The sequence below is a fragment of the Microchirus variegatus genome (assembly GCF_963457635.1).
Source record: "Microchirus variegatus genome assembly, chromosome: 22".
Lineage (NCBI taxonomy): Eukaryota > Metazoa > Chordata > Actinopteri > Pleuronectiformes > Soleidae > Microchirus > Microchirus variegatus.
Window position 1 is genome coordinate 3,375,722 of NC_139823.1, and position 17,493 is coordinate 3,393,214.

Sequence of the window (17,493 nt, forward strand, 5' to 3'; positions counted from 1 at the left end):
TGGTTTCAAACAAGTAGTACTTATCAAACTGTGAAAAGTCTGAGGTCAAACATCCAAAGCAAAAAATATACAATGGTGTTTTATGTGTTTGACGTCAGAATAAGCATAATCACGGCTTCAGCGAGCGAAGCCTTTTTGACATTTCCCGGCCACCGTAGTTGGGTTGGCAGCTCGATTGTTTTGGCTGTATAATCGGTGTCAGATCCAAAACCGGCTTTAAGGTTAGTTGTCCATTCAATAGATCCGCATTCTCTGTAGTGTCACGCACCTATCACACTTTTCACCATATTTGTCACCGCGTGTGTAGCTTAACATTAGCTTTGTTGAGAGTTGGTTCGTGTAGCTGGAACATAGCCGCTAAGAGACTAAGCTAATGCTACATATCTGGTTGTAGCTAATGGGTCGCATAAAGATGGAAACCATTCTGTTGCATAATAAGACATTTTAAAACAATAAAGTGCATTTAACTCAACGTGGTGAGGGGGTATTTTTTTATTTAAATGCTCTATAACGGGGAACACCATCAAAACAAGGAAGGCTAACGTTAGCATCTACCCAGGCCGATTGGATGCCATTATGTTGTCTTTGAATCCGTGGCGTGGCTGGGTAACACAATAACACGGTAGCTGGATGAAATACAGTTGTAGTTTGATATCACACTTAGCAAACAGCCATAGAGAGGTGAATGAAAGCAGTGAAGCATCCCGGCTCAAAGCTATCCGGTGTGAGAATAGTCTTTTTAGCACTAGGGTGGGGCAGGCTCTGTGTTAGCTCACACTTTATGACTGGACAGCGGGTTTGATCTGAGCATAAAGCTGAGAATTGAACACATTGAGCTCATTCAGCTGCTGAGAAAAACTGTGTTGGATGCTGCTCCACCTGCAAAGTGAATCTCATTGATAGAAATATGCAAGAAGGTGCTGATGCTGAGAGAATCAGCTGTCAGAAGACCGTTACTGAGCATCGACTTCATAACACAGACTTCCCTCTGCTTTTGTTTAGTACACGTATGAACAAATGTTTCACCTTAAAGACACATACAGTGAATTACACGTCTCTGGGCAAGATACATAACCTCCACGTTGATCCTGACAGTTGTGAATTGGTATTAACAATGTGTGACACATACTGTACTCTACTCTACAGTGCAGTATGAAAGTGTGAGTGAATGGGTGAGAGGCAGAACTGTAGTGTAAAGCAGTTTTGAGTGGTCATCAAGAAATCATCAAGAAAATACCAGTACAGACCATTCCATTAATTTCAAATTAGTTTATTCGGCAATTCAACATACAAGGACACAACTAAAATAGGGGTCAGAAAAAGAATGAAAACATGCACAACAAATCTAAAACGCAAATCAGAACACGAGAAGATGTCTACTAATTTGTCTAAGAATTTTTTTCTTCCGTTTATTTCACATATGTGAAGTTTAAAGTGATTTGCCATTTAACTCCTCATAGATGTAAATCTTAAGATTAACAATATGTGTTGTTGGTTCACAGTTGTGGCATCATGTCTGACAAGAGTGAGCTGAAAGCAGAGCTTGAGAGGAAGAAGCAACGCTTGGCACAGATCAGAGAGGAGAAGAAAAGGAAGGAGGAGGAGCGCAAGAAGAAAGAGGTATACAAAACACTGTTTGAATGTTCACCAATACTGAGTACAACAGAGAATGGGGACAGTAATCACATTATAAACTATTAATGGCTCAGTTTTAAATTCTTTCAAGAAAGAGTCTCTATCTGCATATTGCCAGAAGCAGTATACCACAAGCATAAATATTGATTAGGTCTTTCACAAAAACCTAATAGAAAGTTGGCATGGTAATCATAGAATCATAGTTTCTACCTAATGAGTAATTTGTAGTAGGTTTTATGACACTCGGTCTCAAGGATTTCAGATTTTCCATTTCCATTAGTCGATCATTAAAGTGTTTGCGAAGAGCAGTTCTTTATTGCTTCACTTAAAATTTGCTTTTATCTGATGCTAGTTACATTACAGTCTGGCATGGTGTAATGGATCAGTACAAACTGGATTTGGTAGTTGATATTTTGGGATGGGCAAGTCTCTGCCAATTATAAATCAGAGAAAAGTGACAGTACACAAGGCTGTTTGTATGTTCTTAGGTAATCTTCTAAATAACAGAAATAAAATGTTGATAATATAATTGGAAATGTTAATGACTTTTTATTTATCTATCATCTCTTGTCTGATCATCATCTTAATTAATTATGTCCTTAGAACTTAGAACTTGTTGACAAGCTGAAGTTCTGTGCACCGTTTTGTAATGTGCATATTTGTGATGCATTGTCTTTTTTCTAGGCTGACCAGTTGAAAGATGCCGCAGTTCAACAAGAAGAGTCAGACCTGGAGAAGAAGAGGCGTGACGCAGAGGCCCTGCTGCAGAGTATGGGCATAACTTCAGATGTTACTGTCGGTATGTTATTCTAATTTTTGGTTATATTCAATAGGAAACGTCAATGCAGAAAAAAGCAGTAGCAAAACCAAGCCATTCATACCAATGTGATTTGTATGGCTTACAGTCAGTGTTCTTTACTTCTCAAATCTATCACATGACTTTGAATCCAGCCGATCATGTGATTATGCCAGACCGAAGGCAAGCAGAAGCAGAAGTGGTAACATACAGACAGCCATTCGTTGACTGCAGCATATATTGATGAATTATAATCAACCCTTTGTTTATTTCTCTTAGGAGAATAACTTGAATAATAAGGGTCATTGTTTACGAACTACACATCAGGTACGGATGCATAAGCAGCAACTGGAATGACAAGCAGCAACACCCACACACTAAAGCTCAGAGCCAACATTTTAGTCCCCCAAAAGAGTCTCCATCAATTGATTAAGCTGAATTTCTGGTGCTTTATCCATGAATCCATGCAGGACTGGAATTTGCGGGCACTTTCGTTTTGCCACCAGCAGGTGGCAGTAGAGATCTAGACAACATCCTTGATAGGCCACAAAGCAAATTTGTTTCCATATTATGGAAACAAATTGAAAGAGAGGTGTTGAGAGACGTCATATTGTTTGTGTTTGTATACAAGTCTGTCCATTGTATTTATTATAGCGTTTATTCAAAAACTAATAGAGACAAACTCACTGTAATTGTGTTACAGTGTGTAACTAATCCTTGATTTTAGCATGTTTTGATCTTGACGTGGCTTGTTTTGTTGCAGACTTGTATATAAAGCCAGCTTTGCTGCTCATGTCAACAGTTTACACACATTTTAACATGCTAAGTCATATTATGGCTGGGAGGAAATCACTTCACCACATTTGATAATATTTGTGCAACATTTGAAACCCGGATGTATTTGTTGTGCTGTTGTGAATATCTCATAATTTTTGCATGGTAACAGATCGTAATTGTATGTGTCAAGGTGTAGTCCCTCCTCCTATATCCCCAACTGCCAACACGCCAAGTGAGGCAGGGAGCCAGGACTCTGATGGAGCTGCAGGACCCAGGTATAAACACACACATACACACACACCCATGTTTCAATGATAAAGATTGTCCCCACTTCCAGAACAGAGCCAGAAAAAGAAATGTCCTGATTTATAAAAGTTATTATTTCTCCACTCTCCACAAATCTCTTCAAAATGTGTGTTTTTTTGGTGCTTGGCTGTGCTTATGTCTACAGGGGGGGAACAATTGTGGTGTCCATGCCATAGCTTCTCAAGCTAATCAAATGTTTTAATTCAGCAAATCATTTTTTAAAAATGACTTTAAGAAGCTTGGATCCTCTTTTTTTTGGATCACATTTAAACTCTGGATACAGGTCATGAACATTATGTAAAGTCTGATTATAAGGAAAGCAAGTGAGTTTCATTCCATTACAGTGAATGATGTTGATCGCGTGTTTATTTAAATTGTGTGCCGTTGAATTAGGACGTTTCTAAATGAACAATAAAACGGCAGGCTGCTGTGATGCCTCGGGGACTTCTTAACCCCTAATTAGAGCCCCTTCCCTGTGCCGAAATCCATGCTCCCCCAGTGTCCCATCAGGCCGAGGGAGCTGTTCCCCCTATGTGTTGACTCATTTCCCTCACCAGTATGGCCATTTCCTACACACATGGAGGTCATGTTTTACCCCCGAGGGTCTTCTCTCTCTGTCTCTCTTTCTCCTTCTCTCTCTGTCTATACAACACTCTGAGCTTTTGCTGTGACACAGTTCCGGCTGTATAAGCCCCACAGGCTGCACGTTACACCCCACATCCCACTAAGAAGACCTGTGTGCCCATGCATTTTAAGCAGATATGTTTTATGTGTTGTTTAAGTGTTGCGTTGACTGAGTCGAGCTTGTTTTGACTTGCAGCAAATATACACACGTTCAAGAGTTTGTTTGTGAACTTGCTAATTTGGCTGATTTGTGGATCTTGGATCGAATCCGCATGTTGTGTGCCATAAAGCTACCTTTAGTTCCTCTACTCATTTGTGCTTGCTTGTCTTTCTCACTAATGCCGCCTTGTGCTGTGACACTAATCAGGACTCTGCACTGGGACTCTGACCCGTCCACCCTTCAACTTCACTCTGATTCTGAGCTGGGGTACTGGACACTCTCTTCTCTCCTTTCCTGGTCATTTTCCCTTCTCTCAATCTATGGCATGATTACTTTGTACTCATTGTCAAGTGGGTTCAGTACAGGCAAACAATGGAATGATGCATGCATGTTTGGTCAATCAAATCCTTTTTTTAATGAATTTACAGTGGTTGTTAAACTAATATGAAGTCCATCCCATTAAACACTCATTTACTTACTTTATTCAGCACAAGTCAATTTGCAATTAGGTGTGAAGTGTTCCACAAACAGGAGAGAACACTTTTAGTAATATAGTGTACTCTGCTTTTATGTTATATAAATTTTTTTATTATTATATGTTTTTATGAAAAATATTGTTTTGTGTTGATGTTGCTCTGTGCTTTTAGGAGGGCAACTCCAAAATTGGGGATGGCCAAAGTCACACAAGTGGACTTCCCTCCACGTGAAACTGTGTCTTACACAAAAGAGACCCAGACACCTGTCATTACCCAGCAAAAAGAAGGTGAGTCTCATATAATGTTGAACAGGTCAGCCTCCAAACATCCATTCAAATGTTGGGTGTGCATGTTTAGCGTCTTTGCTGGCAAGTTTTATTTTGCTGCATGAAAGTTTCTTGACAGTGGTGTGAGCCGTGTGAGCATACAAGCGGATTCTGGTAATGAGCAACAAGTGGAAGGGATTTGATTTAACCGAGCACCAAGATGAAAGTAAAGGAAAAATGAGGCCCCAGGAAACATAAGTAGTCGGAGCAGAGAATTAAATTGAGGCCGTCTCTACTTCTCTGAGCCTCGTGTGCAGCTCTACAACTAACTCGGCTTTGGCATAATTAATGAGCAAGACGAGAAAGCCAGTGACAGGAAGGAGAAACGCGATTGTAGGGGAAGATATGAAGCGCCATGCATATATGAGTTACTGCCTCAGTTGCATGTCGATTTGTATGTAATTGCTGCGCCGCACCTTTCATGTGGTCGCGCGACGAGAAAATTCGAGCTGCCAATAACATCCACATGTTGGACACACGTGCAGAAAGCATGCAATATTTGTAAGTAGGGCTGCAACTTATGATTATTTTTATAATCAATTAGTCTGTGCGTTATTTTCTCATTCATTCATTGACTACTTGTTTGTTCCATGTCCTGTTTTGTCCACAAACCAAAATCAATCAGTTTTAATAATCTATATATATATATATATCTATATATCTATTTATATGGAGCTATATTCACATTTAAGTAGCAGAATTACTATTAATTCTCACATTCGAATCGATTATCAAAAAGTGGAGATGCTGCTTGTTTGATTTGATTTCTGAAAAAAATGTATGGCCATTAATGCACATGACCAAAATCCTGATTGTTTAAATAAATAAGTTATATTATTCTTCGGCTTCTAAATGTGAATTTTATATCCATATGACAAATTAATCGTTTAAATCCTCATTTTGAGGTTTGGGACATTTGTTGACGATAACCCTGAATGGATTAACAGAAGAAAATGATTGACTGATTAACAAATAATGAAAATAGTCATTAGTTAGAGCCATAATCCTACATATCATTTTGTTTTCCAGATGACAAAACTAGTCGCAGGAGTGACAGTAACCCAAATTACAGCTACTGGAATGAGTCCATCTTTTTTTCTTTTTTTCTTTTTTTTTGCTGATTTTGCAATTTATTAGCATCAGCTAACACATTTCTTTAAGCATTCTTAAAAATCCTCGTCAGGATTTTTAGCAGTGTTCTGATTGCAGGTCTCTTAAATGGTCAGGTGATGTGCAGAATATTTTGAGGTGGCGTGCAGCGTGAGTAAGTTGTGTGATTTTGTTGCAAACTGTGAGCAGAACTAGTGAGGGATGAAGAGCATTGCTCTGTTCCTTGTCACGCTTTACTCCTGACTCTACTGAGCATTGTAAAACTGTGTTAAACAACGATGGTTTGTGCCAGCTGTTCAACACGAGGCCCCCTTCCCCTCTCTGCCACTATGTAATCATTTCATCAACTCCCTCGCTTCCCTGTCTTCTCCCTTCACTGAACAGGCACATAACAAAACACAGTCGGTGACATTGTGCATTTTCACACCATCACTCCTGGCACTCGATGAGACGGCATCCCCTTCCAGCCTGCTCCCCTTGGTGCATTTTTGATGTGTGGGGTGGCGTCAGGCCTGTTCTGTGATTGAGTGATTTATCGTGTTATCAAAAGGAGGCAACAGTGCAGCACTCTCAAGGTCAGCAGGCGGTGGCATTAGAAGGAGCAGTGGCCGTGCCCCAGTCGCTGCAAACCAAGGGTTCACTCAGCATGTGCAAGACATGTTGGAGAAAAGAGTGGAAGATTGGAAGTTTTTTTGTTTTTTTTTGTGCATCACCACCTGCACTAGTGAGGTGAAAGAAAGACCACATGAACAGTCGAGGAGGAATGCATTTTTATTTTTCTATTATTTGTTGTAATGGGGACAGTAGGTTTACGTTCTACCACAAAAGATGTACTAGACTGTCTTTCTTAACTTAGTGTTTCCTGAAAATCTCATTTATCCATGTTTACTTTTGAATAATACAGATGCTTCTTTAGTAGGTTTTGAAAAATCATTTGTCTGGTTTTTGGTTTATTTATTTTAACAACAGAAGATACACACGGTGCAGGAGAGATTCAGAAAACCTCTCTCCTCAATATCAAATGTTAGCACTGTTATGTCAAGATAAATCAAACAAGGAACATATAGCAGAAATTGTATTGATTTAAGCTATCAGACAGGTGAATGTCTGTGGACCCACCACAGTATTACCACTTGCTCTTGTAGTTAACATGAAGAGTCCGCATGCACTCCTCAACAAGAGGCAGTTATTACCGAGTAAGATATTATTGGAGGTTGAGGGGAGAGAGGTGTGGGTTGGTGATACAAAAAGGCTTGTTAGAAATATGTATGTGGAGGGGTTTTGTAAATCTAATATTTAATTGAATGTGATTGTTTTAATCACCATGAATTCAAAGGCAGGTTCAAACTTTTTAATCACAATAGCCCTTAATGGCTTTCTTGTTTCAAGAGCCACTTGTAACAGTGGTCGGCTCTTACAGTAAGTATATTCTTGATGATGAGCACTGTTAAATATCTATTGTGTCCCACTTTCATGAAGCAGCAAAAAATTAGTGTATGTAAAACATTGAATATTTTCTGTTTTTCATCGTATGATTATACAGTTTGAGTTCTTACACTTTTATGGCTGGCCGTTGTCTGCAGCCACATTTGCCTGCTTTCGATCTTCAGACCTCAGTGTCATCGGAGTTGTGTATAACACAGATCACCAAACAATGTTATCATAATATTCATTTGCAGCCGTCACAGATTATGACACGGAGTATAACTAGGAAATGATTGATCATCGTTTTTAAAAGTAGGGATATAGCAAAGACCGTGCTGTGTATTTATTTACACTGGTCGTGGTTTGTCTTGTGTGGTTTCATTATTGGCCTTTTATCTGACGAGAGAAAACCGCTCTTGCACGTGCTGAAGTCGGATCCTTGTTCTGGCAGGACGTATAGAAAGTGGAAAACACCTGCAGCGAGGAGCAAAGGTCATTTAGTTTAATAGTTGGACATCACTGGCCGCATGCTGTGTTTGCATTAATATATTGTCCATTGACTAAGACCTGTGATTACGCTCCCCTCCCCCCTTTCTGTCTGACTCCCCCCAGAAAAGCTTTTATTCCTTAAGTGGTACAAAAGCCATAATTGGGCCTGCTTTGAGAGGAGGTGTCAGTGTATAGGACATCGGTGATTCGGGTGAATTCTGTTAAATGCAACCCCCCTCCTCTTTCATCCTCCACCAAGCCTCGCCAGGCACAACTGCCCCCCTGTACATCCCCAGCGGGGTCACCAGGATCACTAGCTTTTCTCCAAATGGCCATTTTGGCTGGCAGGTGCATTATACCCTTTATTTTCAGATTGTCTATCCGCTCCTAATGCCTGGCAGGTTGATTGCTCTGGCTGCCTCACCACGAAAGGGGGCTGACGAGCACGGCCGGGACTATCTGAAAGACAGTGATTACTGTTTTCCTTTAAGCCTGATTGAGGCCCTTGAAAGGAAAGATTTTAACCTTCTCTTGTTGGTTGCAGAGTATGGCCGCACATTGAAATGGCTTGTTTCATCAACCCAGTTCTGTAAACTCATCAGTGCACCCCATAACCTTCTTCCCCAAACCTTCATCTGAGGAAGGAGATAAATCAGTTTATGGACAAAGTGACAGATGACATTATCATTTAGATTATCTCAGTAGGAAGGAAATTCTGGCATGTGGTGCTGTCATCCTAGATTAACTATAAGGTTCATACTAAGATAAACGCCTGTAGGAACCAGACAAGTATTTCCCCTTTCCTCATGAATCTGTTTTGTCCTGCTTTTTTCCTTTTTTTTTTTTCTTTCTTCTTTTTTTTTTTAACATTGAAAGCGTAAGCCTTACACTGTCTCTAAGACGTGTGTTTTGAAAGAGGAAGTCCATCTTCTTTTAGGTAGAACCGGTGTGCAGTTTGCCAGCTGGTCTGGCCTGTATTTTCTTGTACATTCTCTGAGGTTGAATAGCAGTTACAAGACCTCCTGCTGGGATGGTAATTGCATAGGCTTGCCGTTCAGGGAGAAGCTTGTCTCGGGGCAGCCAGGCGGAAAACCTCTGTGCCATCCCCATGCCACCTCTGAAGAGCACGAGACAATCCCAGCATCACCATCTGCTTTTTGCACCATGCCGTCATGTGGCCACACCAATGGACTGGACCCTGGCAGCTGTTTCACACCCTCTGCCCCGTGGCCTAGAAGGGGGCAACCTACTACGGCAACACAGAGGAAATGGCTACACTGACAGCTCAAGTCTCTATTGAATGGCTGGAGTCTCATTAACAGTTGGGAAAGACAGGGGTCCCTATGACAACAACACACCCGCTGTGCTGTGTCCCTTCAACACAAATGACAAACTTCCCTGCTTTAGAGGAGCAGGTTCTTTCTGAAAGGCGACATTGTGCTGACAAACAAAAAAAAATGCAATGCAGAGATACAAAATCAGTCTATTGCCGTGTCGATATTCACAGAGTGAAGGTTTTATAGAAAGAGGAAAATAATAGAGATGGAAGACGTAGTGACTAGAAAGTATGAAAGGTTGGCTGGAGGCACGATTGCCTGTTTTGTGAAAATTGTTACTTAGAGTTTGGTTTTGTTTTTTGATCATGTTTGATGTTTTGACAACATGGATTCCATAAAGAAAATCATTTATAAGTTCTTCCATTGGGAATATGTTGACTCAAGAGATTTTTTTTGTTAGTACATCTCAACTGTTTTCTTTCGCATTTAACCAGATTTCCTTTTTTGATCCACAGAGGAAGAAGAGGAAGAAGAAATTGTTCCTCCTCAACCAGTAATCGAGACACCGATTGAAAAGCAGGACCAGAAAGAAGAAGAGGAAGGTACTTCATAACAACATTGAGCCACTTCAATTCTTAAAGATATTTTACACTTTCATTTATCATTTTGCATTCAAGTTATAAAGAGGTTTATATTCCTGTAATTCACGTTTCTTTTTCTAGCAACAATCCACGAGCTAACAGAGGAGGAAAAACTCCAGATCCTGCATTCAGACGAGTTTGTGAATTTCTTTGACCACAGCACACGCATTATTGAGCGGGCTCTATCGGAGCATGTGGACCTCTTCTTTGACTACAGTGGCCGTGACTTGGAGGAGAAGGAAGGGTAATAATTTTGATAGTGCCCCCCCTCCCCCCCCAAAAAAACATAACATTGTTTTGCTGTCCTTTTTTTTTTCTTCATTTTTTCATTGATTTCAATGGTGCTTTGTTTTTCCTCAGTGAAATCCAGGCTGGTGCCAAGCTCTCTCTTAGCAGGCAGTTCATGGATGAGCGCTGGTCCAAACACCGTACTGTAACCTGTCTCGACTGGTCACCCCAGGTTATTTTCTTTTTACGGCTCTTTTATTAATTAACCGACACATTTAGACAGATTTCACAGGGTGCAATTTAGAAATATTAAAATGTCTGCCTTAACAATGAATTTGCCCTCTGTTGGTGTTAAAATGAAAGTAATAAGTGCATGTGGTGCTAAATGGCTGTTAAAACAACTTAGCTTTGCACAGCCGTAATGCTTTATGATTACATAGCTTGAGTTTGACAGCATTTACTTTTAGCCACAACTCCCTGAGGAAAAGTAAGTTATGTCCCATACAAATTGTCACTTAGGTGGAGGCCATAATGATTTGTTTCCTCTGGTGTCCAAGGTCATTTAATGCATGATTCTGCAATGACTTTCGACAGTGATTGAACGCCAACGTTTGGTGCACAGTATTCACTTGCTCAGAGCAACATCCAACATTGTAATTATTGATTTACAAAGAAAAACCTCAGATTAAGTATTAGAAGGAGCTGAGGTTAATGATTTATTTACATCTGGATGCTGTTTCTTTATTAATTATCTTCACTTCTCAATGAGCGGCTCTTTAGTTTACTGCTTCTGAGCACTTTCAGTTAAAATAATCATTTAAAATAGTGGGGTAATTTACTAACGTTTTTTAGAGGACTGGTTGACTTAAATGAGCCATAAATCTTGAGGAAAGTGTTACTCAGTCTTAAAGGCATTCAGCAGCACCACACAGTGCATGCAAAACTTGTCCACATGGAGCCAAGCCTGAAGGGCATGTCTGCAAGTCTCCTCCTAATTTTTATTTTTTTTATTTCTCTGTCATCAGTATGCTGAACTTTTGCTTGCCTCATACAACAACAACGAGGAAGCTCCTCATGAACCAGATGGCGTGGCATTAGTGTGGAACATGAAGTACAAGAAGGCTACGCCGGAGTATGTCTTTCATTGTCAGGTACCAAAAGCAATTCTTTTCTGTTTTACTTCTCCTGCTCCTCCCCCTTTTCCCTCATGGGTGGCTTCTTCCATGACAAGCATGGAACTCTGCCAACCAGTCCCCGTTTGCTCAGCCTCCCTGCCCACTGCTTAGCCCCTCACCCCTACTGCCTTCATCTGCATCGTGAGTTCTCCGTGCTGGCATCCACCTCCACCACATCTGTCTACAAACACATGTTCTTGAGGCGCCAGAGAAGACCTGTGGTGCAGGAGCTGAACGGAGTCCAAGCACTGCAGTGGGATTAAGTGTATGCGGCAGGGCTGGTTATCATGTACATCTAAACAAGGGCCCTGTGTTCAGACAAACTAGCAGGGAGAGCAGCAGCAGCAGCAGTGCTCCTCCGCTCTGCCCAGCATTATTATAATGCCTGCCCCGAGGCTCCTTCACCAAGACAAGTTGAGTAGAACCACATGTTGTTGCCTCCAGAGCGGATGTAGATGCAGGCGCACTGCTCAGATGAATAAAACTGAACAGAAGTGTGAATGTAATTTTTTTACGTGGCTTCCAAGTCACTTCAAAAACAAGATTTTTCTTGTCTAGGTTTCTTTCCAGTGTTTAGTTGATAAAACTTAATTTTACAAAAATTACACATGACATTAACAATAATAAGACCCATGAATCAAGTCATTCTCTGACTGTGATTAAAAGCTTCAAGTTTTGTTTTGTTAACAATGTAGAGCTTAAGTACAAGAGATGAATAGGCGTTTTCTTGTTGTTAGGCGCCAGTTACTGGCAACTTTAACTAAGTATTAAATACATATCTGCATTGTGTTCTGTTGTGGAAAATAGTTTTTTTGACTCTAGATTTTTTTCTCATTCAGTTTCTTCCAATAAAGTTCTTGTGTTTTCTTTTTTTTCCCTATTAATCTGACGCACTAAATCTGGGATGCAGAGAAAAGCCAATATGATGACGTTTGAGTAATGTGAAAAGGAGATTAGAAAACGATTGTGAGGTTTTTGCATCATTGACCTCGGAGAAGTCTCTCGTTCTTGATGACACGATTGGCATTATTGCATAACTGCATGCGGCGTGATGTCACATGAATTTAGACTTGTCACCACGCTGTGCCACTATAAACATTGTGAAACTAAATATTGCCTTTCCTCTTCTCCACTCTTGGCCCTTCCCGGCAGTCTGCGGTTATGTCGGCTGCGTTTGCCAAGTTCCACCCTAACGTTGTGGTGGGGGGCACATATTCAGGGCAGATTGTACTTTGGGACAACCGAAGCAATAAGAGGACCCCTGTGCAGAGGACTCCACTGTCTGCAGCCGCACATACGGTACAGTAAACAACTGAAAACGTTGAATTGTACAGAACGAAAATACAGTTTAAGACCAAATTGTCTCTGTCCTTCTCTGTGCAGCACCCAGTTTACTGCGTGAATGTGGTGGGCACACAGAATGCCCACAACCTGATTAGCATCTCCACTGATGGAAAGATGTGCTCCTGGAGTCTGGACATGCTTTCACAGCCACAGGTAACACACACACTCACTGTCAGTGTAAGAAACACATTCTTCTTAATGACGATGAATTACGTACAATTTCATCATAAAGTGTAATAGCTGTTAATGCTAAATAACTCACCCAGTCTCTGTCTCCTTGTTTCTTATTCAGCTCACTCCCTTGTCCCTCCCATTCATGTTGAATGTCAAACATGTTGGCTTGACGTATTCCTTTTAACCGTACCGATTTATTTCCCCTCAGCTTTACATTTATTTCCTCTGCAAGTCATTTTTCACTTTAAAGGAAATTGACTTTGCTAGCCGTGTCATTTCATCCGTGCTGCCAAGACCTTAACCTCCGTCAGACGTCAATTTTTTTTTCTTTTTTTAAAAGTGCTCGTTGAATTTAGATTATAGATGAATAAACTGTCAAGTGATTTTTTTTTAATATATATATATATATATATATATAGGTTTTGCTTGGCAGTGTGTGTGTGTTCACATTAAAATCTGAGCAGGAAGCTTGTAATGGATGCTGTTCCATGTTCCTTCTCGATTCACAGGACAGCATGGAGCTGGTGTTCAAGCAGTCCAAAGCTGTAGCCGTCACCTCCATGTCTTTCCCTCACGGAGATGTCAATAATTTCGTGGTGGGCAGCGAGGACGGCTCCGTCTACATGTCGTGTCGTCATGGAAGGTGTGTTCATAAGCAACCAAGGTCCCCAGTGTCCCTTCCGTACACTGCCAGGAAACTGAGGTGGCTTGTTAGGCCCACCTAGGTCCATGTGTCAAATAAATATAGCCCACTCACTTCCCAGTGCAACGCAAATCCAACACTTGATCTCCTGCTGTTTGAGGTTTCACTCCTGCCCAGTCATCCTGTTTTTCTTTTCCGCTTGTCAGTTGTGTTTGTAAAGGTCGTTCAACATAAACAGGGCACACATGCAGAGGAAACAAATCATTTTTTCCCCACCATCCGTTTTTTGTTCTCTCCTTCAGTATGTTTCTGTCAGTAGAGAGTTTGTTTACAGTCAGTCATACTCGGGAGAATTAAAGCTGCAGTTCATCCCACAATGTTCTCATTTAAGAGACTGGGACTCCTTTTTTTCAGTGGATGTCCTCGGCAGAGAAACGTGGCCTAAATCAGTGCTGCCACTGAGTAGCGCATTAGCGCCACACTAAAATGTCCTGCAGTATGCCCGGAGACCACAGAGAGGGGATAGTTGCTATGTTTTGCACAGCAGAATCACCTCTGTAATTGGGGGAATAATTTTCCACCTCATTTACAATGGTATGATACTCTCATCGCAGTTAATAATGCATAAGCATCACTCATGCTGAGTATTTACCTCTGTACGTTAATTATCGGAGCCTCAGTTGGTTAACAGCTCTGCAACATGTGGCTGAGGGGTTACAGGCTCTTTTGCCGCCCTGCTGGTAATAAAGCACATGATATAAGTTAGGATTTTTTTTTATTATATTTAAAAAGTAAATCAGTTACTGTGACTTTTCAAAATTATGTTTATATTATAGTTGTGATTTTTTATTTAAATGATGATATTGATTAACCAATGACTACCTAATTTGTAGGTGGCAAACGAATTTCTAGAAAAGCCCAACAGTAATATAAGTACATACTTAATGTTAATGCATCCAGCAGTGGTCTGTCTGTGTTTATTGCTTTTGTTGTAACATTGTGCTTCATGTAACACCCATTTATTACAGAAACAGGTTTTTTGTTTGTTTGTTTGTTTGTTCGTTCTGTTCTTGCCTTCTTGCAATATCTGCTGCCCTAAAATTAGATCCATCGCACATATATGTGTCTGTGCCTTTACGCTCAACTCTCCACTCGATCTGTGTGCTCTTCAGCAAAGCGGGCATCAGTGAGATGTTTGAGGGCCACCACGGCCCAATCACAGGGATCGACTGCCACACAGCTCCAGGGCCTCTGGACTTCTCCCACCTTTTTGTCACCTCCTCGTTCGATTGGACTGTCAAGCTGTGGAGCACAAAGGTACAACACCGAGACTTGAAAAGATTCCTCCATGTGTATAGAACAGAAGAGGCACTGTTCCAAATCCTAAAAGTAGTTTCTCTAATTTTACAAGGAAATTTTAGCAGCTCTGTTGCTGTAATATTTGGTCTATATCTATCTATATATAAGCAAGTATAAGTAGTATAGGTTTATTAAGTGTTAGCATTTGCAGTTGTTTGCCCTGATTGTTTGAGCAAAACAGCTGATCCATTGTTTCTTTTGCTGTAGACCCAAGAGAGATACGAAACAAAATTAGCACAGCCATTGTTTATCATGTTTGTTTAGTCACATTAAATCGGTATTTACCAAATCCAGAGTGGTTGAACATAATGTCAAATATTTTGAGACACTTTGGACCAAAGTGGTGTATGGATCAACTGACCAACCATAGCGCCTCATTCAAAAACAGTTAAAATGCTGCAACCTCACACAGGGTGTCTGCGGGGTCTTAAAAGTATTAAAAGTTGATAATAAGGTATTACATTTTGTCCATAGAGTTTGACTGCAAAAAGTATCGGTGAATGTATTTATTTTCCTCCCCGCGTTTGTTAAAACCAACGATGCTCGGGCATGCTCGCCCTGCAAGATCGGCTCGGGCCGCGTACGTTCACGTGAAGTTACGCATCTTGCGACAGCGAATGCGATCCTCCTGCTGTGAAATAATATTCGAAATCGCACGAAATAAACTCCAAAATCGTGAATACTTGAGTCAAAATGCCTTTGGTTTAATCTATTCTTCCCAGCTTATGAGTTCCTTTACGGTTCTGCTCTTGAGATTTAACTGCAAACTAAAACTGTTTTGTAAGTTAAATATGTGTTACTGATTACAGCTTGAAGTGGTGATAAATATTTTGAGAAGGTCTTGAAAAAGTCTTAAAAAGGTATTGAAATTAACTTTAGGATTCCCTGTCATATAATTTTGTATTTATCAAGCATGTCTGATTGTATCTGTACAACACCTGGTGTTATGTTTGTGTAAATCATACAATACACTGAACTTGATATTAAAAATAAATAGATTTAAAATAGATTGAAATTATAATAACTTTCTATTTTCTCTTAACTGCAGAACAACAAACCCTTGTACTCATTTGAAGACAACTCGGACTATGTTTATGATGTCATGTGGTCACCCACTCACCCCGCTCTGTTTGCTTGCGTGGACGGCGTCGGACACCTGGACCTGTGGAACCTCAACAATGACACAGAGGTACTTAAAGAGTACATGTTTTCTTTGACCTCTTAAGACTTTTGTCTATATCCTCTTTAGAGTCGCCCTCAAATCCTTTTAAGAGATTATCTACTTTCGAGACGGTAGAGCATGTTCCCTCTCCCTCTGATTGTGAATCTGTGGTGACATCGTTTCAGGTCCCCACTGCCAGCAGCACAGTGCAGGGTAACCCAGCCCTCAACAGGGTCAGATGGGCTCCTTCTGGCAGAGAAATTGCTGTGGGAGACTCTGATGGACAGGTTCTTGTATATGATGTTGGAGAGGTGAGTTCTCACAACTTGGTATTTTACCGCTCTCCATTTCTGATTGTTCTCTTTTGTCACTTGCTTCTGCAGATGTGATTCAACCTCTTACCTGCTATTATCAGTACTTGATGATTAGTGATTAATTACACTCTTATAGTCTTAAAGAAGTAACATTAAATTGTGAACTAACGTGTGATCCTTTGCCACTGTCGAATACTAAATTATAGTAATGCCTCTCCACAGCAAATTGCAGTTCCACGAAATGACGAGTGGACCCGTTTTGTTCACACACTGGCAGAGATCAATGAGAATAGAGATGATGCAGAAGAACTGGCAGCTCAGCGCTTGGCTGCTTGATCTTATCGGCATGGACACAAAAGCTTAAGGGACCAGTGGTGCGGTATCAGCCCCGTTTTGATTGGAGGAAAATATGGAGTGAGTAATGATCAGAGAGCACTGTGGACGTGTTAAGATTTCTTGTACGTTAGCTGTACAACTTGTCAGTTCGCTGGACCAGTCTTCCTTGGAGTAACACAAGAGACAGGGCTTTCAACCTCAGACACTAACATGACAGAAAGTACACTTTTCTTGTTTTCAACCAGATGCCTTAATTTTTCATTTTAATCTCACCTTAGATGTCTTTATTTACAGCATGTTTAACATTGGCCTCAGTTATGAGTTTTTCAAGCCAAATTCTGTAGGTGCTCAACGTGAATATGTTCATCAGACAACATGCGGATGATTTCCACTTCCACCAAAGTCAAACTGTAGCCATCACATCTTTCAAAATCCAAGATTGTAAACATCTCATAGCTGTAGCCGACGCTATCATCTCATCCTGTAGACCTCTCTTGTTTGTATAAACTGAAATGTCCAAAATCCAAATGTATTTTTACTTCTATATTGTTATATCAGTACCCAGTGTCCACTTAATCAGTGCTGCTGGGTTAGACATAAGAGATAATTGGAAAATCCTCTATGCTGCAAATGCTCAGTGATTTTCTTATCTGTCAGTTTGTTTCCTGAAGAATCTCAGAAGCTTGGTGTCCAAAGGGAGAATGTACTTTTCAGAC

The 17,493-nt window shown here is 40.6% G+C and overlaps 1 protein-coding gene across 1 annotated transcript; it reads left to right on the plus strand.

The window, feature by feature from the left end:
- Positions 1-152: 152 nt before the first annotated feature.
- Positions 153-17,390, plus strand: dync1i2a (dynein, cytoplasmic 1, intermediate chain 2a). Its single transcript, XM_083908348.1, has 16 exons — positions 153-221; positions 1,503-1,620; positions 2,320-2,434; positions 3,399-3,483; positions 4,946-5,061; positions 9,917-10,003; positions 10,124-10,286; positions 10,403-10,502; positions 11,296-11,421; positions 12,598-12,744; positions 12,829-12,942; positions 13,473-13,606; positions 14,779-14,923; positions 16,014-16,154; positions 16,313-16,438; positions 16,664-17,390. Exons 2-16 carry the CDS (start codon positions 1,513-1,515, stop codon positions 16,775-16,777), a joined length of 1,821 nt encoding a protein of 606 aa, XP_083764474.1. The 5' UTR covers positions 153-221; positions 1,503-1,512; the 3' UTR covers positions 16,778-17,390.
- The last annotated feature ends 103 nt before the right edge of the window (positions 17,391-17,493 follow it).

What these genes read in the sequence shown, in the direction of transcription:
- dync1i2a (XM_083908348.1), top strand. Translation starts at nt 1,513, where the DNA reads ATGTCTGACAAGAGTGAGCTGAAAGCAGAGCTTGAGAGGAAGAAGCAA. An exon ending in GTCTCGACTGGTCACCCCAG is followed by an intron (nt 10,503 to 11,295) that starts GTTATTTTCTTT and finishes CTCTGTCATCAG; the next exon opens with TATGCTGAACTTTTGCTTGC. An exon ending in ATGTCGTGTCGTCATGGAAG is followed by an intron (nt 13,607 to 14,778) that starts GTGTGTTCATAA and finishes TGTGCTCTTCAG; the next exon opens with CAAAGCGGGCATCAGTGAGA.